Source organism: Engraulis encrasicolus, unplaced genomic scaffold, assembly GCF_034702125.1.
Source record: "Engraulis encrasicolus isolate BLACKSEA-1 unplaced genomic scaffold, IST_EnEncr_1.0 scaffold_29_np1212, whole genome shotgun sequence".
NCBI classification, from domain to species: Eukaryota; Metazoa; Chordata; class Actinopteri; order Clupeiformes; family Engraulidae; genus Engraulis; species Engraulis encrasicolus.
The window spans coordinates 1,496,982-1,524,520 of record NW_026945588.1 but is presented as its reverse complement, the minus strand read 5'-3'; the positions used below and the strand labels follow the sequence as shown (position 1 = coordinate 1,524,520).

The 27,539-nt window shown below is 43.4% G+C and overlaps 1 protein-coding gene across 1 annotated transcript; it reads left to right on the top strand.

The window, feature by feature from the left end:
* Positions 1 to 1,979: 1,979 nt before the first annotated feature.
* On the top strand, positions 1,980 to 20,499 carry LOC134443247 (interferon-induced very large GTPase 1-like). The gene is made up of 7 exons (XM_063193125.1): positions 1,980 to 2,130; positions 7,014 to 7,368; positions 7,558 to 7,635; positions 8,138 to 8,330; positions 12,152 to 12,182; positions 12,276 to 12,557; positions 15,671 to 20,499. Exons 1-7 carry the CDS (start codon positions 1,980 to 1,982, stop codon positions 20,347 to 20,349), a joined length of 5,769 nt encoding a protein of 1,922 aa, XP_063049195.1. The 3' UTR covers positions 20,350 to 20,499.
* The last annotated feature ends 7,040 nt before the right edge of the window (positions 20,500 to 27,539 follow it).

The following is a 27,539-nucleotide window of genomic DNA, read 5'->3' as shown; positions in this document are numbered from 1 at the left end:
AATCACATTCCTGACAACCTGTTGTTGTCTTTTTTAGTATTTTCTTGTGCTCTAGGCTACATGTGAGCCAGGCCTACTATGAGAATTCTTTTTTCCTCATCTCTTCTCCAATATGGGAGGTCTTTAAAATATACAACACTTATTTAAATACTTGGAAAGAATAAAAACTAGCTTGATGATGTGATGACATTTTGAGTCCAAATGTCATGTACGCAAATATGGAATTGCCCACCAAATTGTAAAATAAAAGGCTTTACTGAATACCAAAGCAAGGTGTAAAACAAACCACTTTGTGGAAAGACTTTACCCACTAATTCCAGGAGCTGCATCACAAGCAGGCACTACAGGGCGTGGGCGTGGGCGTGGGTGTGGTTGTGTGGAAATTGAGACATGACAGACCTGTTAAACATGTACGTGTGTTTTTGAAATCTGAACTCGTCACCTCAATGTAAGTGAAAGTAACCTTAGACCAAACTCCATTTTGTGACTCAAAGGATACAGTGCAGACCTGCTATTGGGGAAATGTCCATGTAAGTGTTTGCATTTCTTTTCTTTGTGATTAAGCTGCAGACTTGTTTAGTCCAACATGATGGGTTTGTAGTCTAGTCTCTGGGACTCCAGTCGCCAATGTTTCATGAGGAGTTGCACTAATGTTGAGCTACTAAATGGCAACAAATATGGGAATAGGTGAGGAAACTTCTGCCATGTTCCGATATTGATAAACACACATTTTAAAGATGCACACATGGTAAACCTACGTACAGTGTGCTATTTTTGTCTTGGAGTGAGTGTGTAATAACAGACTACATTTGTTCAGTGGTTGGTGTGTCTTTCTTGTTTGCTAGTGTCAGTTTTAGGCAGGAAAGCTATTGCACAATGTCTACCGGACCACTCTGGCAATCGCTGGCTACAAGCAGGGCCGCTGACAGCTTTCTGTGGGCCCAGGACAATGTCATCTGAAAGGGCCCCCAACCCAATACATATAGCAATGGGGACCTGATTTTGGGCCCCTTATCTGCCTGGGCCCGGGGCAACATACCGCTTTGTCCCCCCTGTCGGCGGGCCTGGCTACAAGTTAGATTGCAAACAACAGTTCTTTTTAAAGTGGCCTAATACTGTTTATGGCATTGTAGACCTACAATTTAAACTTATATTTTCAGGTTGTTTGTGGGATAAAACTAGGCCTAAAAATAGGCCTACAGCATGGTGGCTAGAAAAATGTATGTGAATCCTTTGGATTAAATTGGAATTCATCTTTTCTAACATGGCATAAATATTTTTTGTTCCTTTTCTAATCCTCAACACTAGGCCTACACAGATCATTTCTGCCTGTAATACTACCGAAAAGAATATAGACCTATTATGTTTCTTCTTTTGTCTTTCTTTAAAAAAAAAAAAAAAAATGGCACAAGATGTAAGCACATTCACTTCCCAAGGTGAAAACTATGCCAACCAACTGGTTGCCCCTCCTTTGACGTCAGTAACCTCAAGCAAATGTTTCCTGCTGTTGCTGCTCAAACCTGCATGATAGTCATCTAGAACTGTACGATAAGTGAGATTCCGCCCACTCAATGAAAAGGAGTGTGCTCAAGTTTGGTCTCTTAAGGGGGAGTTGTCGCATCCTTCTTCTCTTTCTGTGGTGGCTTGCATAACTGCATCTGAATCGGAGCGCTAACTCCATTTATTCACAATCGTAAGTCTCCAAAGGTCTCCTAACCGAACGTTTCCTAAATCCTCCTTGGTCCTGGAAAAGTATGAGTCTGAAGTATCTTACTCAAATACACACTCTTTGTATTGGACCGCTCTTCTTTACAAAACTATCTGACTGTGCCATCTGGTTCTTGGTTATGATTGGCTGATAGCCGTCGTAAATCAGGTGTAAACACACAACATTCCGAACAACTGTTTCAGTTCAGAGATGTGCAGTAACATGTTTCACATGTGCAGCAGTATCTTTTAATCTTCAAATGTGTAGTATTATGGCTCGATCTGTTATCACCCTCGTCACGTCGCCTGCGGGCAGACTCTTCACCTGCAGCCGCAAGTTCCAGGTCCACCTGGATATATATGGGCGGTCTCAATCAATGACAATGCAGTTTCCTCCCCGGGCAGAGTGGGATGTGTCATATGGTCATGTTGTGTATAACCTAACTGCACTGATCTCTCCCTGACCTCATATCGTAACAGCAGTCATATCTTTTAAACTTCAAATGTGCAGTAGTATCTTTCAATATCTTTCAGTTATTTCCTCTGCAGTGGCCTCATATGAGCTAAATTTTTAGATGGCAAGTGTCAGGTAAGTGAATATAGGAGGCGAGACATCCGGATGACATGGCCAGTCCATCTGAGCTGGTGTTGTGCGATGCTGGCAGTGATGGTAGGGATGCCAGCTTCCTCCAGGACACTGGTGTTTGTTCGTCTGTCCTGCCAGGTTATCCTGAGGATTCTCCTAAGGTATCTCTGATGAAAGGCCTCAAGTGCCCTCAGGTGCCTGCTGTATGTGGTCCAGGTCTCTGACCCATACAGGAGAGCGGGGAGTAACACTGCTTTATAAACTAGGATTTTAGTCCTTGACTGAAGGTCACGGTTCTCAAAGACTCTTTCCTTTAGCCTTGAGTATGCCCTGGTGGTACTACTAAGGCGGTGGTGTACTTCTTCATCAATTGTGGCTTTATATGACAGGAGGCTGCCAAGGTAAGGGAAGTGATCCACATTTTCCAACCTGGTGTTATCAATAGAGATGTTTGGTTGGTTGGGGCTGTTGGATGATGGCTGGTAGAGGATTTGGGCCTTTTTGATGTTGATGGCTAGACTAAGCTTTTTGTATGCTTTCACAAAGCCATGCAATGCATACTGTAGGTCCTCTTCTGAGAGGGCTACAATAGCATTGCCATCTGCTTATGCCCCTTAACAATAATGCTGTCATTAATCTGTGCAACTGATAGAGAAAATGTGATTATTGAGCTGCATGAGTAGGATTTTATGACACATTTTTCATTACAAATCCCTGTAACATCTGTTTTGAATTGAATCACCCTCCTTACACAAGACTCCCCTCTCCAGAGATAATCCCTACAAGATACAAGATACAAGATATTTTATTGTCATGTGTATATATATGAAACATATATATACAATGAAAAGCTTCCCTGCTCTGGTAGTCCCAAAAAAGGTAAAAAAGAATGTTAAAAAGGCAAAAAAGTAGGAAAAAAATATATATTTAAAAAGTTGAAAAAGTTGAAAGCTGCAAAAAATAAATAAAAAATTGGCAGGTTGGAGAAAGGGGAGATGTGATGAGTGAATTCCTTCCTATGTCTGTGTTTTTGAATTCAACAGTCTGATACACTGAGGGAAGAAGCTGTCCCTGAGTCGGCTGGTGTGAGCACGTAAGCACCTGTATCTCCGGGCAGATGGTAGAAGGGTGAAGTGTGTGTAGCTGGGGTGGTGCGGATCAGCTATAATTCGTTTGGCCCTCCTCAGACACCGCTGATTGTAGAGATCCTGGATGTTGGGTAGATCTGCTTTGATTGTCCGTTGAGCAGATTTGATGACTCGCTGGAGGTCTCTCCTGTCTTGGGCAGTGGTGTTACCATACCAGGCTGTGAAATTAGTTACAATGCTTTCTATTGTACAGCGATAGAAGTTGACCAGTATCCTACTCTCCATTCCATATCTGTGCAGCCGTCTCAGAAAAAACAGTCGCTGTCTAGCCGTCTTAGTTATGCAATTGATGTGATGAGACCAGCTGAGATCCTCCTTGATGTTGACTCCTAGGAATTTATAGCTCTTAACCCTCTCCACTGCAGTATCAGCGATGTAAATTGGCTGGTGTGGCTGGTGTTGTGTCCTCCGGAAATCCACGATCAACTCCTTTGTTTTGCTGACATTCAGGAGTAGATTGTTATCCACACACCAGGTTGACAATGCCGCCACCTCAGCCCTGTAGGCTGACTCATCTCCATTTGTGATGCAGCCAATTACCGTAGTGTCGTCAGCAAACTTAATGATGGTATTGGAATTGTGAATGGCTCTGCAGTCATGTGTGAAAAGGGAATAGAGTAGGGGGCTGAGCACACATCCCTGGGGCGCGTCGGTGCTAGGGATCAATAGCACAAAAACTGTGTTACGGTCTACAGTGCAGGGGAACAAGTCGGCACTTTTTTAGGAGAAACAACACAGCAGACAAACCCATCTCCCTAGAACACAAATTATTTTGTTTGTTTGTCTGTCAATATGGAGATGAATTGTCAAAAACATACTCCTCCTCAACTGTCATAGCTGATGCATAACACCATTGACGGTAACACGGCTTGACATTTCAGTCATTTTCATGGTGTTGTGCTAACTGAGGACTTCAGAAGTTCCACCAAAGCACCTTAATCAATTCATGTATTTGTATGCTTTACCTGTGTTTTTCTACATGTGATTTCTAATTCAGATTCTTATGAATATGTTGACAACGCAGTTGATGGGCAATTTCCCCGCTATGAGAATATGAAAAAGAATGGATTCAATTATGGAAGAATGGAGCTCAAAACTTACTAAAAAGTCTTCCCATATCCTACCAAAGAGGATATGACATCACGTGATGTTTTTCATATGGCCTAAGACCAAACCATTACTGATTTATGGAGGGGGTTTCAGACCGTGACCCTGATGTGCTCGCCGAAGCACTAAGTTTACTATTTGGTGGCAATGTTGTTGTCAATGTTGTTATCGATGTCTAACTATCCGTCACTTCAAAGCAAAGCACGTGTGCTATCCTGTCACCAAGCTAACACCATGCACACCTTTCCTGAATTCATGGTGGGCTGCCATGTGGTTTAGTTACCATGTGCAATGTGATGTGTGTATATTCGCTTGTGTTTGTTGGGCATCTGTGTGTGACTGGAGTGAACAGTGTACAGTGGAGGCAGCGAGAACAGTGTCCGGCTGCGCAAGCTTAGGGTGACCAGATTTGGGTTTGTAAAAAGGAGGCATCGGTGTATCTGTGTATCTACAGGTATGAAAGTATGGGTATGAGGCCTGGCATGATAGTAGGCCTATAAAGTATCAACGCATCCAAAATGGTCATTTGTTTAAAAGCCACTAGAACTTTTTGCCATGCACATTACATTACATTACATTGCATTTGGCAGACGCTTTATAACCAAAGCGACTTTCAAAAGAGGACATAATCAAGCCAACATCACAAGCAAATACAAAGTGCACAGGAGATATACAGAACAACAAGTGCAATTGCAAAGAGGGGTTAGTTTATCTTTATTTTTTTAATAAAGAGTAAATAACGAGTTAGCGTTAGTAGGTCCTTCAGATAAGCTGGGGCCGTTCCTGTGATGGTTTTGTAGGCAAGGGTCAATGCCTTGTGCTTGATCCGGGCGGCGATCGGTAACCAGTGCAACTCAATAAATAGAGGAGTAACATGGGTCCTTTTGGTTGATTTGATTTGATTTGATTTTCAATCAACCGTGCCGCCGCATTCTGGATCATCTGCAGAGGCTTTAGCACATTCATTTGTCTACCATAAATGACAATTAAAATCTCTTCAGTTAGGCCTATAGGCCTATCACATAATTTGTGTGATCATATGATGCAGAGTGTGCCTTTGTTACAATCCTAGATAGTAGGCCTAACACCTATATTGGAGTAGCTTAACAGCATAACAATGCAGCTCAATTTCATAGGCCTATTCCAATTTCTGCATTAGGTTTTAAAAAATAGATTGACAATCATGTAGGCCAATCTCAGCCATTCTCCGCAAAGATGAACAGTATGAGGCTATATAACATTGGAAACTAAATATAAAAAACACATTTGTGGTTTTCAACTGAATTGATAATGAAGTGCTATTAGGCTACATTTTAGGCTTAATGTGTTTATAAGACACCTCACAATTTACCCCTCCACTGTCATCCATTAGGCCTATTTAGATTTTTTGTAGTGGCATGGTGCTCAGAGATTAGCAATGGGCACTGCAGCCATTAAGAGAGGAACTGGAGTTTTACCTACCATTAATAAGCTAACCCATACAGCGTTATCAATAACTGCAAAGGCAATAGACAGAAGAAGAAGCTGATGAAGAAGAAGCTTAATTTCTTAACTCAGGAATGAGTCCTTCTAGCTCCGAGAAATTGCTTTTGCAAATAACTTGGAAATGTAGGCCTATCATGAAAGATTTTTTAGGCTAAGTCTTGTGACACGGTGTAACAAAACTTGTAGGCTACCCCCCTAAATGATGGATTTGGTGGTGTTACTAGGCTTACTCCTGTGTTAGGTTACCTTCATAGCCTACCTGGCTTCACACGACTGCCGTCTTTTCAACCGCTCCGGTGTGCAGCTATTCTGGACTTTACGGTCCCATTCACTTCAATTCATTTTTTTGGAGTTTTAAAGATTTCGGACCGTGTCGACGCCGCTGTTGTCGTGCGAGGAAAACAACAATTGTCTCGGGTGCTAAACATGGTCATGGAACGGCTTGCTTAACAAGAATGATATGTTGTGTCATTTCGAAGATAATTAAAGAAAATCTTATTACAATGGGGTTTCTCATAGGCATGGTTTTGCATGTCTCTTATCTCTTTCCATGTTGACTGTGCTATCACTGTTACAAGTTTACAAGGTGCACAGAGCACAGATGTATGCATACAAAAAGGAAGAATACATTTCGCGGTGTAATTCTGAAAATAATTCACTTCAAAGTTAAGTGTTATGGTCATCAAAATCAGATTTTAACTCGATTTTTAAAAAATATGGTACACAGTTAGCTACAATTGCACTAAAAAAAAACCATAAAATGTGACTTTCCACAAGAAAACAGGCCACAACTTGCACATTCTTCAATTCAGTCACAAATTGTAGAATCTGAGTAAATAATGACACATGAACATCATTAATATGTTCCACTGTATGTTTAATTTCCATCCATTGAAGAGTGTGGTGAGGGGGCGTCCTGAAGATGAATTAACCTGAGGAGCCACCAGGGGGCTCTGATGAGCTGTCCTGAACACAATCAGCAGCAGCAGCAGCAGCAGCAGCAGGGGAGTCGCAGCATCCAGAGAAGAAGAAGAAGAAGAAGAAGAAGAAGAAGAGGGCCCCACCTCTAGAAGACCCCATGGAGCAGGACACAGCAGCAGCAGAACCACAAGCTGGGAAAGGGATCCAGCTACCTGGGAAAGAGGTCCAGCTACCTGGGAAAGGGTTCGAGGGACCGGAAGAAGAGGTCCAGCGACACACAGGTGCTCCAGACATCAAAGCAGCAGCAGCAGCGGAGCCTCAACCTGCAATATGGGTGCAGATAACTGGGAAAGGGGTCGAGCAACCTGGAGAAGAGGCCCATCTACACACGGGAGCTACAGACATGATGGAGAGGTAGGCTGGTCAGCTTATCTCATACATCACCTGAATACATTACTGTGTACTATACATTAGTGTACCGTATTTGTATAGTTTATAGGGTATTTTATTCATTCATTGAGGTTTGCAATTAATGGTATAGATGGAAATGTATAGTCCAGAAGACATATTAATATTTCTGTAATTCTGCTCTTTGTCTAACAGAAGGCCCCCTAGTCCTGTGTTCAGTATGTTTTCTATGAAGAGTGATGTGTCAATGGACCTACCACTGCATTTCAGAAGGTAAGAGGGAGATGGCAGGTAAAACTCACCTGCACATTCATTCCAAACCAGAATTATTATTTTCTAATCTTTTCAAACCTAAATGAATATTTGGTGTCTTCGTTCAGTGATTCTCCTCTTTCTGCACAGGAGGACCTCTAGTCCTGTGCCCAGTGTGCTCTCTGTGAGGAGTGATGTATCAATGGACACACCGCTTAATTTCAGTAGGGAACAGGGAGGTGCCAGGTAAACGCTTATTTTCTAGAGATTGCAGTGGTTGTGGGCAGGGTATTATTCTGTGGAGGGCACAAAGGTACAAGAAAATGCACACATTCAGAAGAAAGAAATGTGGAGTTGAATTATGAAAGTGAAAATTTGCAAACAGAAATGTTGAGTCTGTATACTGTATAAAAGCGTATGTCTTTCCTTGCAGTTCCACAACAAATCCAGTCCCCTGCGATGTCTCAGGATGCCCTTATCCAGCTATGAAGTTCTGTGTGACCTGTGGAGATTCCTACTGCAGGACCTGCATCACTCCTCACTACACTGATCCACAGTTGGAGAAACACCAGCTGCAGGACATACAACATCAAGATGTTCAACTTCTCTGTACTGAGCATCAAAGGCAGCTGGAGTTCTTCTGCAGCAACGACCAAACAGCAATCTGCTCACGCTGTTTACTCCACCAACATAAAGGACACGATGCCATTGAGCAGGTAAGTAAAGTAGTTCTAGAGTAGAGTAGAGAAACTTTATTGATCCCGAGGGGGAAAATCAGGTGTCAGGTAGCTACATAAATAAACACACCGACACAGAACCCCCCCCCCCCCCCCCCTAACCTTAACCCTAACCCTAACCCTAACCCTGTCCCCTAAACCTAACTCTAACCCTAACCTTAACCCTACTTAACCCTAAACCTAAATTGCTTATTTGAAATGTTTGATTACCATGTGACGGTACTGAAAGGGCATCAAACTAGTGGGTCGGTAGGAAGCAGTCAGGCAATTCAAATGAATAGGCAGCGCTTCGTTGCCCAACCACGAAAAACGGGCAATAACGTGAATGCACCACGAATTTTAAAGTTCTTTTTTTTCGTGAATACTTCATGAAATGAATGAGATACGGTTGTTCCGTATACTGTTAAACAGTTGAATGGACTATGGGACAAAGGACCTCCTAAAGGTCAGATTAGACTTCAGCAACTGCGCTCGTCAAAAGTCGCGTGGGAGTGGCCACGAACCAACATTGTATTCATGCATCTGCGAGTTCTGAGGTCTCGTCGCGAGCCACATTTGAAATTGCGCGATTACTTTCACTACATTGTAAGCACTGCGGTCATTATTAAGCAATGTTGCTTTCTAGCCCGGTTAGCTAGGTATTTTCACACAAATTGCAAAGGCAATGCACTGGTATCATTATTTGACATACCCAGTCTGTTTTCACGAGCAGAAAATGCAAGCATGTAAAAGACAGTTGATTCTGCCAATGTGTGTTTACATTCGGTGGAGGAAGCTATGCTAGTAAAACCGCAGCCATTGTGCCACGAGTGTTCAACTGATGCATTGTTTGGTACTTAGCTTGTTGCATTTACACACAAGGCATTAATATAGTTTTTAACAGAATACAGTTATGCTCTCGCAAACTACTGGCATTGCGCTGCCACAAGAACAGAACAAGGAAGTAGCGAGACGACCAATCATAGCGCCTTTTTGTCTGCGTCCTCCGCGTCCGTCCGACGGATAGTTAGAATTTTTTCGAGGCGCTCGACGACGGGCGCAGAGCCTTTGCGAGGGGGGCGTGGACTCGCACAGACAGAAGACGGACGGACGCAGAGGCTCTGCGTCCGAAGCATAAATCTAGCTTTAGCGTCTCTGTCCTGCAGGTGAGGGCATGGAGTCGGTGGCTGAACAGACTCAGCTGGTTACTGAAGGTGGTGTGAAGCAGGCTTGTACGAAATTCCGAATTGAATGAATTTCAATTCAAAATAATGCCATAATACGAACACTAGGTGGTGCCATTACCTTGAATTTCTTTGAATTTAATCTACACCACCCATTGAAAGAACATACAACATCACCACCTAGTGTTTGTATTATGGCATTATTTGAATTGAAATTCTTTCCATTCGGAATTTCGTACAAGCCTGGTGTGAAGGGGGTGTAGCTGATTATCCATAATACAGTCCAGTCTGTTCAGGGCTCTGCTCTCAGCTGTTGAGGTGAGAGTCTCCAGCTCCATGCCCACCACTGACCCTGCCTTCCTCACCAGTCTGTCAAGGCGTCCCACATCTCTCTTCCTAATGCTTCCACCCCAGCAAGTCACAGCATAGAAGAGCACACTGGCCATGACAGACTGGTAGAACATAAGCAGAAGTTGGCTGGAGACATTAAAGGACCTCAGCCTTCTGAGGAAATAGAGCCTGCTTTGGCCTTTCCTGTAAAGTGCATCTGAATTTGTGGACCAGTCCAGTTTATTGTCGAGGTGCACTCCTAAGTACTTGTAAGTACAGACAGTCTCCACATTCTCTCCCCCAATAGAAACAGGCACCAAGGGCGGGGTGGAGCGCCTGAAATCAATCACCATTTCCTTGGTTTTGGTGGTGTTCAGGTGCAGCTGATTGGCACCATCCTACAAAGTCATCCACCAGTCCCCTATACTCCTCTTCCTGGCCGTCTCTTATACACCCCACAATTGCAGTGTCGTCTGAGAACTTCTGCATGTGGCATGTCCCAGAATTGTAGCTGAAGTCAGTTGTATACAGGGTGAACAAGACCGGGGAGAGCACCGTTCCTTGTGGCGCTCCTGTGCTGCTAATCACTGTCTCAGATGTAATGTCACCCATCCTTACAAACTGGGGCCGCTCTGTGAGGTAATCAGTGATCCAGGTTACCAGGCCAGGCTGCACTCCAATCCGCACCAATTTATCTCTCAGCAGCAGTGGTTGTATGGTGTTAAATGCGCTGGAGAAGTCAAAAAACATGATTCTCACAGCACAGCCACCCTTATCCAAGTGAGCGTGTACCCTGTGAAGAAGATACAGGATAGCATCCTCCACTCCCACGTTCTCTTGGTAGGCGAACTGCAGAGGATCCAGTGCGTGGCGTACCTGGGGTTTGAGAAAGTTGCGCAGCAGCACTCGTTCAAAAGTTTTCATTAGGTGTGAGGTGGGGGCAACCGGTCTGTAATCATTATGTTTTTTGAGGTGGGGCATGACGTTTTCCACAAGATAGGGACCTTGCCTTCTTGTAGACTCCTGTTAAAAAGGTGATGAAGAGGCTCAGCTAATTCCTCATGTCTTTATCAGTCTTGCACAGAGGCCATCAGCCGCCTTGGACTTAAGTCTTTTCAGTGCCCCTCTAACTTGATCAGTGGTGATTGGCAGCTGTGGGTGTGCCTGGTTGAGGTTAGGGTGGAATGAGGGAGGGGTGGGTGGTGGGCAAGTTGTTCCAAGTCACAGAAGTGAGGAGCACGGAAGGGGGAAAGAGGTAGTGGGGATTTGTGAGCCTGCTGTGTCCATTGGTGGAGGTACTGCTGCATTGTTGATGATGGTGGGAGTGGTGACCAAAGGCAGAGTAGGAGGGTGTGGGGATGAAGTGTCCCTGTTAGTGAGGCTGGGTGAAGTAGTAACGGGAGTGAGGGGTTGTGAGAGGGGGAGATGGGAGCCTGATGAAGAGTGGTTGTCAAGTGTGCGCTAGGGAAATGCTGCCCTCTGTGTCAGAGTTTCCAAACCGGTTGTAAAAATGGTTTAAATCATTGCACATTGACCTTATGTAGACCTCCTTGACATTGACAGATCGCCTTCTGCCTTCAGCCTCTCCCCTCAGGTCGTAGGTTCCTAATGCCGGCCTGCAAAACTAAGAGGTATAGATGCAGTTTTATCCCTTCTGCTATTAAAACACTGAATAGCACGAGTCCAACATTCTAAGGCTTTCCCCTTGTTTTTATATACATATTTATATATTTATTGTTTATTTTCTTCTCCATATCCTGGTTTGGAGCACTTGTCTGCTGTCTGTCATGTTTTTTGTTTTTGTTGTCCTTGTTTTGTTTTGTTATTGTCCTTTGTCACTGTCATTAGTATTGGGCTGTTGGTGCAAGTGTTTTTTGTGTGTCAGTACTTTGTTGTCTGTGTAAGCTTTTGCTACTTTTGCCTGCAACCAAATCCTTCGGGTACAAATAAAGTTACAAATACCTTCGGGTACAAATAAAGTTACCTTACCTTACCTTACCTTCTGCCATACCTCTCTAATTTACACACCCGGTGATTTTTTTATCCCCTGCCATGCCTCTTTAACATTGTCCTTGGTTTTCATTTCCACCTTCTTCCCATATGCCACCTTGGCCTCCTTCATTCTGCTTTTGAGTTCCCGATGTACACTCCTCAGCTCTGTCAAGTTGCTTTCCTTAAAAAGCTTTTTTTTCCTATTGCAGAGTTTCTTGACATCGCTGGTTACCCAGGAAAGTGTAAGTGTGAAGTGTGGTTCAATTATTTTGTCAGCAGAATGTTAATGCAATCTTTGATCTGTTTCTTGCACAGGTAGCAAAGAGTAGCATCTCCACAAAAGGAGGTGAGTATATTATTTTTATTGTTATAACTAAGTAAATTACTTTTGAAAGCATATGCTATACTATTCTATACCATTCTTCCATTTGTTGTCCAGATGTTCTTCCTCCGGGCCAACTCCAGTTTACCAAAGTGTCTCCAGACTCAGTAGCGTTACGATGGTCTCCACCTGAGGGTGCTACTGGTCCACACAGGTACACCGTTACCTGGAGACAAGGTGCAGAACAGTGGACCTTCACGTCACCAAGCTGTCAGGCCGTGTCAGACTGTCAAGTGGAGGTGACTGGTCTTCGTCCAGGACTGAAGTACCACTTTAGTGTGGCCACCCTCAGCCAAGATGGCTGCCAGAGCACACCTATGGATGGATTCATACATACAGGTAATGTGAATGATATTTCAGATTTAATTTCTTCTCTCCCTGACCCCGATTTGGGAATAGAAAATTGTACATGTGGTAACACTTTATTTTAGGGATACATCTATTAGCACTAATACATACAATATTAATGCCTGTGTAAGTAACTTGTAAGGCATGTACTAAGCAAAATAAGACAGTTGTTAAGCATGTATTCACAAATGTCTTGTTTATGCCCAATTAGGGATTTATTACCAATATAACCTTAGTAAGGACCTAGTAGACCTAGATTTCTATTTATGAGTAAGCAGTAAGGGCCAGAATACAATGTGTATAAGCTCCTGGTACATTGTGTGAACAAACCCTGAACAGTGTGAAAACAGATGTGGAATAAGGGTCCCTATTCTAAAGTGATGCATTGCTCAGCCCAAATGGCTTAGGGCCCCCGCACTACCTAGGGCCCCCACACTACCAAGGGACCCCACTCTACCCACACTCCGCCCCCGGGAGGCAAAGTGTAAGAATGTTGCTGATTCTGCATTACTCTCTTCAGGTACATTGACCTCACTTATTCTACTCAAGTCAACAGAGGGTAATTGGAAACAATATATAGCAAGGATTGGAAGTAAACTTCTCAATGACGGTGGGTGGTGAGATGTCATTGTAAAAACCCTACAATAAATGCAGAATATAACGATGAGTAATAGTTTGGAAGCGAAACTAGAGGTTTAAGTTTGCACTTGCGTCGAGGCGTCGAGATGATTGGATAAGTGACAGCGCAGCTCAGTAAGCAATTGGCTCTCGTTACCGGACAGGTGGGAGTGACGCCGGCAAACGCCATGTTCGCGTAGCCAAATGCTCTCGTTCATTCCTATGGAAGGTTTCATGAGTGATCCGTCTCGTATAAGACCGTCTCTGTTTTTACCCGCACTCGGCTATCCTAATTAGGATTCCTAGGCAGCCCAATGGGGCGGGAAACAGCCCAATCTGGCAACACTGCCTGCAAGCTGAGTGAGGGATGATGCATAGGCTCAATTCGAAACGGGAGGCAGTGACTCGATGACTCTCCTCTTACATAAACAGGACACTGATCAGATAGGTCAAGTTAGCTGATGAGGCAGCCGTTACGAACGGCACTAACGAGTGCGCCGCCTTGCGCATTTGATGTTACGGCGATTCTATGGCGGGAGTTACGTTCATCACGTTAGCGCTTAGCTTACGCATGCTATTTGAACGGTGAATGATCGTCAGATGGCGGAATCGTAAAATAGGCTATAAATAGATCTAGCGACAGCATATTTAGATACTACAATGTTGATTTATGCATTCGATTTTCAATATCTACATACATAAGTGTCAGAATAAAGAGTATGATAAGGTAGTAGCTTGGGTAGTAGCCATGTTTGTTTTTCAGGTTTCCGGTTGAGAGGGAGGTGGCGCACAGCATGTTGGGTACCAAGGCAGCGAAGTCAGCATCTGATGTATCCTCGAAATATCCTCGTTACACCCACAAATGCAGTCAACTGCCGAGAGAGGAAATAAAGAAATGTTTCGTTTCGATCCACACTTCATGACTCGATGTCCAGTTAGCTCACTGGAAGGACAGCTGCATTCCCTGTTTCGAATTGGGCCGTAGAGTCCCAAATAACTGGGTGTGGCCTGTGGAACTTGAGCATTGCAATGCATTATAGAGATTGTTGTCACAAATCCACAAGCACTAAAAAGTCATTTTCTGCCTTTTCTTGACCAAGAAGGCAGCAAATTAGAAATTTATGATACTATTATACTACTTATATTACAGTATATGACCCACTTTCAGTAACATATTCATGTCTCCACCGGTGGAATGCCCCTTTAAGACCCTTGTAGTTGGCCTTGCAGCTGCCCATTCACAAACATTGACATACATGTCACCCCACAGGACGCAATTTGTGTTACGAAATTGAACTTGTAGCTAGGAGTGCGCGGTATGGACGGTATACTATCGTGCGAGGTATTTTTTTCCCCCAAGGTATGGATTTTGTCCATACCGCCATAGCGCATTGCGTCCTGCAGATGGCAGTAATAGACAACGTTTTGAACATCCACCGACTGTCTCGTAGTAGCAAAAGAATATGTGGTTGTAGAACAGAAGCACAATTTCATTTAAGCTATAAGTGTAAAATGTATAGTTAGTGTGGTGAACTATGATTTTAAACTGTATGTGATTTCGATTCTGGTCTCCACAATTTAATGTACAGTGGTGTGTGAAAAGCAAGTTAGCAAGCTAACAGCCCAAGTCATTCATGTCAATGCTGGTGTCTGACAACAGAAATGTGCTAAATCTATGTGCTACTGGTTGCTTTACATTTGCGCCAGCCTTACTGTATGTTACTGTGTCCAGGTGAGATAATATCATTCACGATATCTGGCTGGGTGTTAGTAACTTAGATGACTGTTCACTGTTTAAAATGTGATTTAGCGATTTCGCTAACGTTAGCACGCTAGCCGCTGCTGCAGTGATAGCTGGAATTTAAATGCATTAGTTCTACAATGCATTGCTAGCTGCCTTCGTTTTTTTGAAACTTTAACAATAACAGCTTAACCATTAGGATTGGCATAATCACAGATGCAAGCACACATTTCCAAATTACCCCCAGCAACTCCAGAAATAGAAAAAAAGGTCAAATGAACGATTTATTGGATAAAATCCATGTTCAGTTTGACACCCCTCCCTTCCCTAGTTTAACCCCTTCTAGACTTGGTGAAATTGACAGTGTTGTAGCCTATTGCATTGCATTGCATTGCATTGCAAAATGCATTTTACATAGTTTTTGTTTGTTTTCAAAAGATTTGAATAGCAAGAATTCACACACATTACAAAAAAAAGAAAATGTTTAAAAAATGCAAAAATAAAAAAAGGTGTGTTGTACATTTTGCGACGGAATGCTTACATTTTACACAAATGTAAAATACCGTGATATTTACCGTGATGTATACCGTGGCTAAAATTATACCGAGGTATACATTTTTGGCCATACCGCCCACCCCTAACTTGTAGTTAATATTACTGTCTTCAGTTTTTTCCACATGAAATGGCGTTGGTAATTAAAGAGGACATTAAAAAGATAATTTAAGAATCTCTCTTCCTCCCACAGGACTCGCCCTCTCTGATCTGCTGTCTGCGTTGGGCCTGAGGGATCTGCAGGGAGGGAAGCTCACTCTCAGCTCAGTCCTGGAGATCAACAGCAACACACTCTCTGATACACCACCACAAGGTCTACAGCAACTACCATGGACTTTCTTAAGGAAACTCATGATGTCCAATCTAAATGCAAGAAATGTACAATGTGACCAACCAATGTATAGATCTAGTTTCACTCATGATACTGAATATTCTGATGTGAACCCTCTAGATTTGATCACAGCCCTTTTCCACTGTGCAGATCCTTTCCTCCAACAGGAAATGGTCGTCAAAATGTCCTTGTGCCAGTTTGCTGTTCCTCTGCTGCTGCCAAACTGTGACACACAGCAGAGCACTTTGATGTTGTGGGCCATGAGGGATCTAGTTAAAAACTACAGAGGTCTGTCCTCATCAAGTGATGGGACATTTGTAGAGGGCAGAATAGTTGAGATGGAAATTCCCATGGTGTCTTTTGTTAGGGTAGGTGAGAGCAGTTTGTCTAAATCCCAAACTCTGAACAGCTTGATGAGTAATCTTTCTCAGCCCAATAAACCATTCACCCACCATAACATGCCATGTGGTAATGTGCCCAGGAAAATCTCAGAGGGGCTGGTTGAAGTCAGCTGGTACCTGCCATGTGGGAACAAAAACATTGACATATTCACACAGCCAGTGGCCATGGCCAACCTGAGAGGAGACAGCAGGTCATTTGAAGCCCAGGTTTCCTTCCTTTGTCAGACCTCAGCTGCAGTCTTCATCTTCAGTGATGACCTAGAGGTTGACTTCAGTCCGTTCACCAACCTGCAGGCAGAGCTGTTTCTGGTCAGCAACTCTCAGAATAAGAATTATAATGTGGAGAAACTCAAGGAGGAGTGCCGAAAATACAACAGAAATAATCATAAAAATAATAGAATAACTGAAATAATTAAAAAAAACCAAAATAAGCATGAATTTGTCAACATGTTGCGTTTCTATGTAAAGGGCATTGTTGAAAATAAATGTGTTAAAACCAATATGTTTAATTTGGAAGATGTAGCTAGAGATTGTGACATATTTGTAGATCATGACTTCAGTGGATGCAGAAATGGCAAAAGACGTGCGGAAGAAATCAGTGGAATGGTGAAGAATGTTGTATCATTTAAGGAGAAGCATCTGCCTTTGCATGGGACCATCTGGAAGGAAATCAGCCAGTTAGAGAAGGAGACATGCAGAATGAGAAACGCTAATAAGGAGACAGGCATAGAAGTTTACAGGAGTTCACTCAATACAAAAGAATTGGAACTGAGAGAAAAACAGCAGCGGTATGATCTATCACATGCTATGGCTAAATTTATTGCTGGAATCTCAGTACAAAACACAGAACGTCTTTACTTCCTGAAGTGGTTGAAGATTAAGCTAGACACCCTCACCAAACATGACTTGTCCTCACTGAGACAGCAGTACAAAGACAGTTGTAGTAAAAATCCACAGGACAAGGAGAAGATGAAAAACTTAGATGAGCAGATTTCCAACTGCTCGTTGGGTCCTGAACATTTTTTCCGAGAACTAGGACAGATTTATGAGTGTGCTTGCTCCCGTCCAGAAGATGACCCAGCCAGACATCAAGTCCAGCACCTTCCTAGTCTGTGTGCCCAGATGCTGCTGGATGGGTTTCCAGTGGAGCTGGTGGATGGAGATGCTTCAAACATCCCAATGAAGTGGATATCAGCAGTCCTAACTCAGTTGCATCGACTGGTGAATAACAAGAGCAGGATCCTGGTGTTGACTATACTGGGGGTGCAGAGCACTGGGAAGTCCACCCTTCTCAACACCATGTTTGGGGTGCAGTTTGCTGTCAGCAGTGGACGATGCACCAGAGGAGCCTTCATGTTGCTGATTAAGGTCTCTGAGGAACTCAAATCTGAACTCAAGTGTGACTTCATCATGGTCATCGACACAGAGGGCCTAAAATCACCTGAACTGGCAGCATTGGATACAAGCTATGAACACGACAACGAATTAGCAACCCTGGTGATAGGGCTCAGTGACATCACCATCATCAATGTTGCCATGGAGAACACCACAGAGATGAAAGATGTTCTCCAGATTGCTGTTCATGCTTTTCTGAGGATGTCAGATTTTGGGAAGAAGCCCAAATGTCTGTTTGTACATCAGAATGTGTCAGACATGTCTGCTCATGACAAAACCATGAGAGATCGGAATAAGCTGGTGGAGCAGCTCAATGAGATGACTCAGGCAGCAGCTAAGATGGAGAGAAGAGAGGCCAACACAAAGTTTACTGATGTGATGAAATATGATCCTGACAAAGACAGCTACTACATCCCTGGACTTTGGCATGGAACTCCCCCAATGGCCCCAGTGAATACTGGCTACAGTGAAGCTGTGTATGAACTCAAGAAGTGTTTGATTCATCACTTAAAATCAGACTATGTGAAGAGCAGTAATGCAACTCAGTTCCTTAGACGCACTCAGGATTTGTGGAGCTCTGTGAAATTTGAGAACTTCATCTTCAACTTCAGAAACAGTTTGGAGGCTGATGCCTACTTGGATTTATGCACTCACTACAACAACTGGGAGTGGACATTCAAATCAGAGATGAACAGCTGGCTCATTGCCAAGACAAGAAAGATTTCTAATTTTGGACTGACAGAAAAGAATGTCCACATCAGTGAATTAAATACTGTATTAAGTAATATGATGGAGGAGGCCCAAACCAAATTACATGAAGAAGAGAAGAAAATCCAAGACAGTATTCAACACTATTTCAAACAAAAGAACAACAAGGTTGACCTTGTGGAGAAATATAGACAGGATTTTCAGAACAGTGCATCATCTCTAAGACAGCAAACTGATTATTCTTTAAGACAGCGTTTAGAGCAGGCTATTGAAATAAAAATGGGAATGGAACAAGTGAGTGCAATTAAAGACAAGCAAACAGAGACCATTGAGAGGAAGGTATTAGACATGTTAAAGCAATGTAGGGAAGGAGGAGCAGATTTGTCTGAAGATGCACTCAACAGAGAATTTGACAACATGTGGAAAGAGATCCTGTCAAAGGTGTCAAATGTCAAACTACAACAGACAGATGTTTATCAGAATGCTTCATATATATTAAAGGAAAATTTAAGTGTAAAGGGTGGACACATCATTAAAATGTTTGACGAGGTTGATCTGAAAACCATTGCGCAGAAGCAGTTCTCGGTTAAAAAAGATTGGTTTTCAACCTGGAAAGATTTACTTACACATCGTTGGACTAAGGATACCGGTATACTCCTTACAGAAAAGCAAGAGCTCTGTAATCACATCATTGAAGAATGCCACACTCTTGTTAACGATCACATTTGCAGCATGAAGTTGAACAACACAGACTACAGTGACACATACATCCATGATCTTCTCAATCACATTGATGGAAAACTAAAACATATCTCAATATCTGATGAGGGTCAGGCCAATCTTAAGTTTTACATAATCGGCTATGCCGCAAATGAGTTCCAGAAAGCTCATAATGAATTCAGATCCCACAATGACCCACAGGAGACTCTGAAGAGGTGTAAAAACACATTTCTTGATAATTTTCTAGCATCATTTAATGAAAAAGTCTCAGTGAATCAATGTTTGAAGAAAGCTCAACAATTTGCAGAGACATGTGTGAGGCCAGCAGTTGAGATCTATGTGTCTCAGCACCTCAGCCAGGCAATAGCAAATGAAATGAAAACAGAAGTGAACTACAATACAAGGATTAATTTCCAGTTTGCTGTATTAAAACAGCTGCTTGAGGAACATTCATTTGAGAAGTACAAGAAATACACCAGATCATACGAGCCATTTGTGAAGGACTGGATAAAGCAACAGATCATCAAGAGATTGTCTACAGGTGGCCAGCTGGCTAGACTGGAGAAACAGCTCCTCTCTGATATTGTGAAGAAAATAAACCATGCAATTACCAACTCTACAAGAAGAAAGATCATCAAGGGCTTCATCCAGCAGTTCTGCTCTGCCCTTCAGGATCAGCTGGTCATCCCAAGTGATGCCTTGGACAACTTCCCGATTCTCCTCAGTGTTGATACAGACCAGTTCATCTTCTACCTCAAAGACTTCATCAAGGACATGGAAGAGTCTTTAGCTGGGGAGTATGGCTGGAGAACAGTCACATACCACATCACTGAGAGAATTGAGCAGCTGCCCTCTAAACCCCATGATCTGCTTTTCTCCAGTGTGTGTGGATGTGGACAACAGTGTCCCTTCTGTGACATGCCCTGTGAAACAGGAGGGCAGGGCCACAAGATACACGCCGCCAGCATGCACAGACCTGAGGCCTTTGCTGGCTGTTATTGGCCTTCTACCAAGAAACTCCAAACAGATATATGCACCACTGCAGTCATTAGTGATGGTACATTTAGGAGTTCAGCAACAAGAGGTGAATGGCACCCCTATAAGAAGTACAGAGAGATCTACCCAGACTGGGACATAGCAGGCAATACCAGTGTTGAGTCTTCAGACTACTGGAAATATGTGATGATGAAGTTCAATGAGGAACTGGCTGAATATTACAAGGTTAAACCTGTACACATCCCATATGGGTGGAGCAGGCTCACAAAACAGGATGCACTGACAAGCCTGAAGAGATCATTTAACATGGGACATTGGTAGCTGTTTAGAGAAGGGATAAAACATAGTTCATGATTATTACCATTACAAATAAATGCAGTTTTGTAAGTAAAACAAAATGTCGAGGCCAGAATCTATTGTGATCACAAGTTTGGTGGAAGCTCACAGAACAGGGTGCAATGACAAATCTGAAGAAGGCCTTCAACAGGACAGTATGGGAATACAATTGTTTTGCCAGTGCAACTTTGTAATTAAAAAAGGCAGCATCTGTTGTGGTCATAAGTTTTGTAAAGTTAAAACTGAAGATGATCACCTATCTCTATGAATGAGAGGGTGGGTGATAAGGATGTTTTTGGTTGGGTGACATTGTCTATTTATTTTCTTCTGCTTCATGGTAGGCCTATAATAGTTTTGTCCCCCTCTCAGTGTGGTCAATTATTCTGGTAGCCTACTTGTCTTCAAGAGGTGTTGAAAGATTACCCGTTTTATTTTGGATTTTTGGTCCAATTGTCCAATTAAATCATGGAGATATAATCTTGTCCATTTTGTCTGTTAATCACATTCACTTGTTTTTTAAAGTAATAAACTGTAACTGTAAAGTAACTTTCATATTACTTTCTGTAATTAATTCACATGCTTAATAAACTAACTGCCTTATTCTATATTGTATCATATCATGTCTTATACAGACTAAGTTCTAACCCTGTACCACCCTGAATCTAATGTGTAAAAATCCAGTTGTATTCATTCATACTTAATGATGAAGTCCAAATGTTAATACTGTAGTGCTTTATACTGTGTGTATGACAAATGACATTACAATACACTGTGGCTGTTAACAGTCTACACTTATATCAGTCTTGACTCTAGACTCTAGAATGACTTATTCTTTTGTAGGGGCCATACAACTGTCTTGGAAATACTAAAGATGGAAGTTAACGTCATGGCCATAATATAATGTATTTTGCATTTTTAAAATGCTTTTATCATGTGCTTTCCCAAATTCCAGGTGTCATTTGAAGATACAGGATGTTGGTATTCCTGCTGGGCATTGCTGCCTGACGCACCTCCACCAGTGCACTCTATGCAAGTGTATTCCCCTATACACCTATGGGCTGGAACGGGTCATCAGCTGGGGACCACCAGTCATTGATGTTTCGCTCCTTTAACCCCAGGACATCGACATGGTGGCGGAGCGATGGCAGGGATCTCTCCCTGCCAACCCCTGCTGATGCCCTAGGTGTTCTGCCCCCACTAGTAGGGTTGGAAAGGGGGGTCCACGCGCACCCCCCGGCTTTTTTTACGCCACCTGATTTTTTTGTATCTTTAGAGGGTCTACTTCCAGAATCTGCCAGGTGCCAAGCTGAAATAATGTCTCATGGCCTTCATTTTTAACCATTTAATGCATCTGACAGGAACCCAACAGATTGAAGCAATGACAGAGAATAGGTCATAACTTTTGAAGTAAACTACATACAGAGACAAATTAACACATTTTCCCATACAATATTGACCTGAGGAATGAATTTAAGTTGTTGTTTTTGACTTTTGACAACATTTAAACAGCATATTTGCTCAGAAACAGCAATAAAATGACCCAAAATATGTAGACACTCAACTATCTTTTCATTCTTTTGAGATTTGTTGTCTCTTTTTCATCAACTGCTCTTCCTTTATCATTTGCAGTGTAAATGTGAGTATTATATCGCGTATTAAGATGAAATTATGACCCCCAGTCTCCATTTTTGACCCTTTAATGCGCCTGACTGAAACCCGACAGACTGAAACAATGATACAAAATGGGTCATAACTTTTGAAGTAAACTACATACAGAGACAAATTAACACATTTACCCTCACAATATTGACCTGAGGAATGATATTAAGTAGTTGTCTTTGACATTTCAGAACATTTAAACAGCATTTTTGGTCATAATCGGCAATAAAATGGCCTAAAATATGTAGACACTCAAGTATCTTTTCATTCTTTCGAATTTTATTGTCTTTTGTCCACCACCGGCTCCTCCTTTATCATTTGCAATGTACATGTGACTATTATATTGGGTTTAGGCTGAAATAAGGACCCACAGTCTCCATTTTTAACCCTTTAATGCGCCTGACTGGAACAGATTGAAACAATGATACAGAATGGGTCATAACTTTTGAATTAAACTATATACAGAGAAAATATAACACATTTTGATATACAATACTAAGCTGAAGAATGAAATTAAGTTGTTGATTTGACATTTGACAACATTTAAACGTATAATACTTTATAAAAAGACGTAGTGTGGGTTGACTTTTGAAGTAAGCCACAAAGAGAAGAAAAGCTAACCCATTTTCCATACAATACTGAACCAAGAAATGCAATGAAGCACTTGTGAAGGACAGTCATCAACGTTTAAACCGTGTTCCTGGACAAAAATAGCATCAAAATACCCAAAATGTGTAGAAAATAAGCAGTCTTTTTTCATTCTTTCAAGTTTTATTGGGTGCTTCTCATTGCTCATTTACAGTAAAAATTGGTTTCAGGTTGAAACAGTATCTCATTTTCAAAATATATCTTCCACTTAATAACCAACTAGCACCATCATCATTCAGAGGTTCAAGAAACAAAGGAGGCTTCTTTAAGACTTATTAGCAAAACCTTCCAAAAATGTGAGGTAAAGGCACATCCCAAAAAGCAATTGCCGTGGGTGCATAAAAGAACACACAAGAAAAAAGGAAAGAATATCCGCACACCACAGAAGCTCCCTTGTCATCATTTAACGTGTGAAAAGCTCACACAACGTCTCGACCTGTAAGGTCTTCGTCAAGTGTCTCACGACAAGGGAGCATCTGTGGTGTGCGTATATTCTTTCCTTTTTTTATTGCAAAACCTCCAAATGTATTTGTAACATGAAGATGTGTCTTTCACCTTTTTCTGCAGACATAGACTGTTTGGCTTGTTATGCCAAATGTACAGGACAGAGAAACATGCCAGTGTAAAACACACTCATGGCTGACAAACTTTACAAATCTGGTCACTTGGATCAAGATAGTGCATTATTCAGGTAGTCATGCACCTACAAAACACTAGTGTGGATGGGTTGCTTGCTGCTGTGATCCTCCAAAATAGAATGACAGTTTAATTTCTATAGATTTTAGGGCTTTTTTAAAAGGCAGTTTTTGTCCAGAAGCGCATTTAAAAGTTGATAAAAGGCCAAAAATTGTTCATTGCATTCCTTGGGTCAGTATTGTATGGGAAAATGGGTTACCTTTTCTCTGTACTATGGTTTACTTCAAAAGTTAACCTCCATTGAAAGAAATAAAGTGAAAGCCCATTGGGAAACTCCAACTCCCATTGTCATTGTGACACAGCACTCCACAGCACACAAGTGCACACAATGCAATTGCATTTATGCCTCACCCGAGCAAAGGGGCAGCCCTCAGTGGCGCCCCTGGGGAGCAGTGCGGCGGGACGGGTTCATGCTCAGGGTACCTCAGTCATGGAGGAGGATGGGGGAGAGCACTGGTTGATTACCCCCACCAACCTGGCGGGTCGGGAGTCGAACCGGCAACCTGACGCTCAAGTCTGACGCTCTAACTGCTTACCCATGACTGCCCAAATTACCCGTGACTGCCCAATGAATTGTATCATTGTTGCAATCTGCTGGTTCCATTCAGGTCCATTGAAGGGTTACAAATGAACCCTGTGGGTCATTATTCCAGCTTAATACTCTTAATACACTTTTTAATGTAAATTATGAATGAAGAGCAGATGTTGTCAAATGTCAAAGACAAGAACTTTATCATTCATTGGGTCAACATTGTATGGGGAAATGTGTTAATCTCTCTGTATGATGTTTACATCCAAAGTTATGACCCATTCTGCATCATTGTTTCAATCTGCCGGTTTCCAGTCAGGCGCATTAAAAGGTTAAAAATGGAGACTGGGGGTCATTATTTCAGCCTAAAACCCGATATAATAGTCACATTTACACTGCAAATGATAAAGGAATAGCAGGTGGTGGACAAAAAGACAATAAAACTCAAAAGAATGAAAAGATCCTTGAGAGTCTACATATTTTAGCCCATTTTATTGCTGATTATGACCAAAAATGCTGTTCAAATGTTGTGAAATGTCAAAGACAACAACTTAATAGCATTCCTCAGGTTAATATTGTGAGGGTAAATGTGTTAATTCGTCTCTGTATGTGGTTTACTTCAAAAGTTATGACCTATTCTGTATCATAGTTTCAGTCTGTTGGGTTTCTGTCAGGCGCATTAAAGGGTCAAAAATGGAGACTGGGGGTCATAATTTCATCTTAATACGTGATATAATATTCACATTTACACTGCAAATGATAATGGAAGAGTAGGTGGTGAAAAAGAGACAAAAGTCAAAAACAACAACTTAAATTCATTCCTCAGGTCAATATTGTATGGGAAAATGTGTTAATTTGTCTCTGTATGTAGTTTACTTCAAAAGTTATGACCTATTCTCTGTCATTGCTTCAATCTGTTGGGTTCCTGTCAGGTGCATTAAATGGTTAAAAAGGAAGGCCATGGGACATTATTTCAGCTTGGCACCTGGCAGATTCTGGAAGTAGACACTCTAAAGATACAAAAAAATCAGGTGGCGTAAAAAAAGCCGGGGGGTGCGCGTGGACCCCCCTTTCCAACCCTACTAATATGTATGTCTGAACGACCACGAACAGTTGTAGAATCCACAATCCCCCACCAACACTCAGTCTGACAGCTTAGTATTGGTGGGGGGATCCACTATGCAGGCAGTAGACTTTGAATTAAGGGGGATTCATAATTGTCGTGACTGGCGCTACCCTCCTTCATACTTCACTCGCGACCTCACTCGTACCGTCACGTGACCCAAAATGACGTCACACGCCGTGGCGCGAGCTGCCGTGTCGCGACGTCGTGCACCCCACATTTTTTGTAACTTGTCGTGCGCCACCAGCGATCACGCAGGTAGGCAGACAAAGCAGGAGTTGCAAAGAGAGGCTACAACTACTGTAGGCTACTACAGAATGGATCCTGTAGGCCTATCATTTTGAGGATAATAAAATGTCCTAGAGAGTTATTCTATCTTCTCTCTTTAATGTTGTTCAGTGAAACAATTGTTTACTTTGTTCAGAAGCACGTTGTCGGCGATCTATTTATAAATTCTGCCGCCAGAACAATGCTCTCACATGGTCTTGGAATGATCTGGCAAGGTAGGCTACAACAAAAAATATATGTTTCAATGTGGTAAGTCACAAGTCAGACGTTCAGTAGCCCTACAGCAGCCGTGTTTGGCTTTCTATTTTATACATCCGTAGAACGAGGGTTATGTATATAACCACGGTTCTATGAGTTCCGGATGACCGCCAGAGGCGGTGCTTTCAGCACTGAATATTCATCTTACGGATCAGCAGGTCGAGAATTAATATCAACAAAGTAACACGTGACCTGGGTGACGTCACCCGGTGACCCCCGTGTCAGGGGTTAAGACACCGGTGAACCCAGGAAGTGACCTCTTGGCAAATCTTCTCGAACACACTCCGAGTGACTGCCAAGCTCTGGCGGTCATCCGGAACTCATAGAACCGTGGTTATATACATAACCCTCGTTCTATTTCGTTCCTCCTGACCGCCAGAGGCGGTGCTTTCAGCACTGGATGACTAATACCAACAAAGTCATGAGGAGTGCCTACCCGTCGTCAGTACTACTGAGACGGCCTGAAGCCACCGCCAGCACCACAGTAACATGTGGGGCAACATCAAGAAAACCAGGCAATGGTGCAGCCTGATGCCGAGGAGGCCGTGCCGTATACGTCCTTGCACGTACCAACGGCCACATGGAAGCCAGTGTAACCTGGCCCAAAGGATCCACGAGCTCCCTGAGTGAGAACCACAGGGGGCAGCAAGTAAGCAGTTAGCATAGCAGTTGACGGGGACACCTGTGCCACCCCGTAGCGGTACCATACCACCCGGTGCCACAAACGGGAGGAGCCACAATGGAAGAGGCGAACCACGGAAAAGGTCAACAACAGGGCACTGGACGCCCATAAGGAAGTTGCTCCCATGCCCATCAGACAAGTGTCGGCCTCTGAAAGCAGCCGCAGTAACAGGCCCAGAGAGGGCAAGGACTCAAGGCGGCACACATGGCACATGATAGATGAGCCGCCCGCTCCACACAAGACCGCAAGACCGGCCAGAGAGCGTCTGAGGGCAATCAGGATGGCCAGTCCCTACATTCATCCAAGGTACGGCCATCATCAGGGGGCCCACAGGTCACAGGCAGTGTTGGACTGCCACCGCAGACCAACCGTCCAGGGTAGCAGCAGTGGGCACGACCGCACCGCGCAAGGGCAGCAGCAGTGGGCACGACCGCACCGCGCAAGGGCAGCAGCAGTGGGCATGACTCCACGGCGCAAGGGCAGAGCGGAACAGACGCGAGTTCCACCTCCAGGGTCGAAGGCGGACATGGTAGCCAGACGCAATGTAGAGCAGTCAGCAACAGTAGGACCTGGCAGGGGCCATAACGGCATATCCAACCCAGAGAGGCCTCAGCAAGCGGAGGCCAAGAGGGCGGCATGCCCAACACCTGGAAGGGGCGGAGAGCAAGGAAGGAGAGCCTCCACTTCCAATGCCCGCAAGTACGCTGGTCATAAGCAGAAATCGACGCCTAGAGACACCAGGCCGGGGGTCTGCATGTCGAGAACAGGGCAAAGCGCACCAGGTCGAGAACAACAGCGTGAGCGAAACAAAACCACATGCAGCATCGGCTGCACGGCCGGTGCGACACAAAAGCCGCGTCGTGGCTTGCCCAAAGCGGACGGACCAAAAGGGACATATAGGGGCCGCCGGAAGAGAGCAGACTGCTTCCAGCAAGGCCCCGACAAGGGTGTCGCGCAAGCCAAACCAATCACCGTACCACGGCCAAGGTTTGTGTGACTCTGCCCCGGCACTCAGGCCAGACAGGCGAATGCCAGCAACCAGGAGTCAAAGAGAACTCACAGGGGGCGTCCCAAAACGGTCCATGGGGGCCGAGAGAAGGCCAACAAGACATGGGACATCAAGAACCCAATGCACGTCGTACGCAGCGCTGCATCATAGACCTCGCAGACGAGCTCATCTGCGACTTGTCTAAGTGGCCAGGGCAGTGTACCCCGCCAGATCAACGCCCTGACCGGCAAGGCAAGGAGGGCGGTCAGAAGTGGTTCAATACCCGGCAGGGCCATAGATGGAG

Coding starts and splice junctions, on each gene's coding strand:
- LOC134443247 (XM_063193125.1), top strand. CDS start 1,980: ATGGCTCGATCTGTTATCACCCTCGTCACGTCGCCTGCGGGCAGACTC. Junction 7,636..8,137: donor CTACCACTGCATTTCAGAAG/GTAAGAGGGAGA, acceptor TTCCTACTGCAG/GACCTGCATCACTCCTCACT. Junction 12,558..15,670: donor GGATGGATTCATACATACAG/GTAATGTGAATG, acceptor TTCCTCCCACAG/GACTCGCCCTCTCTGATCTG.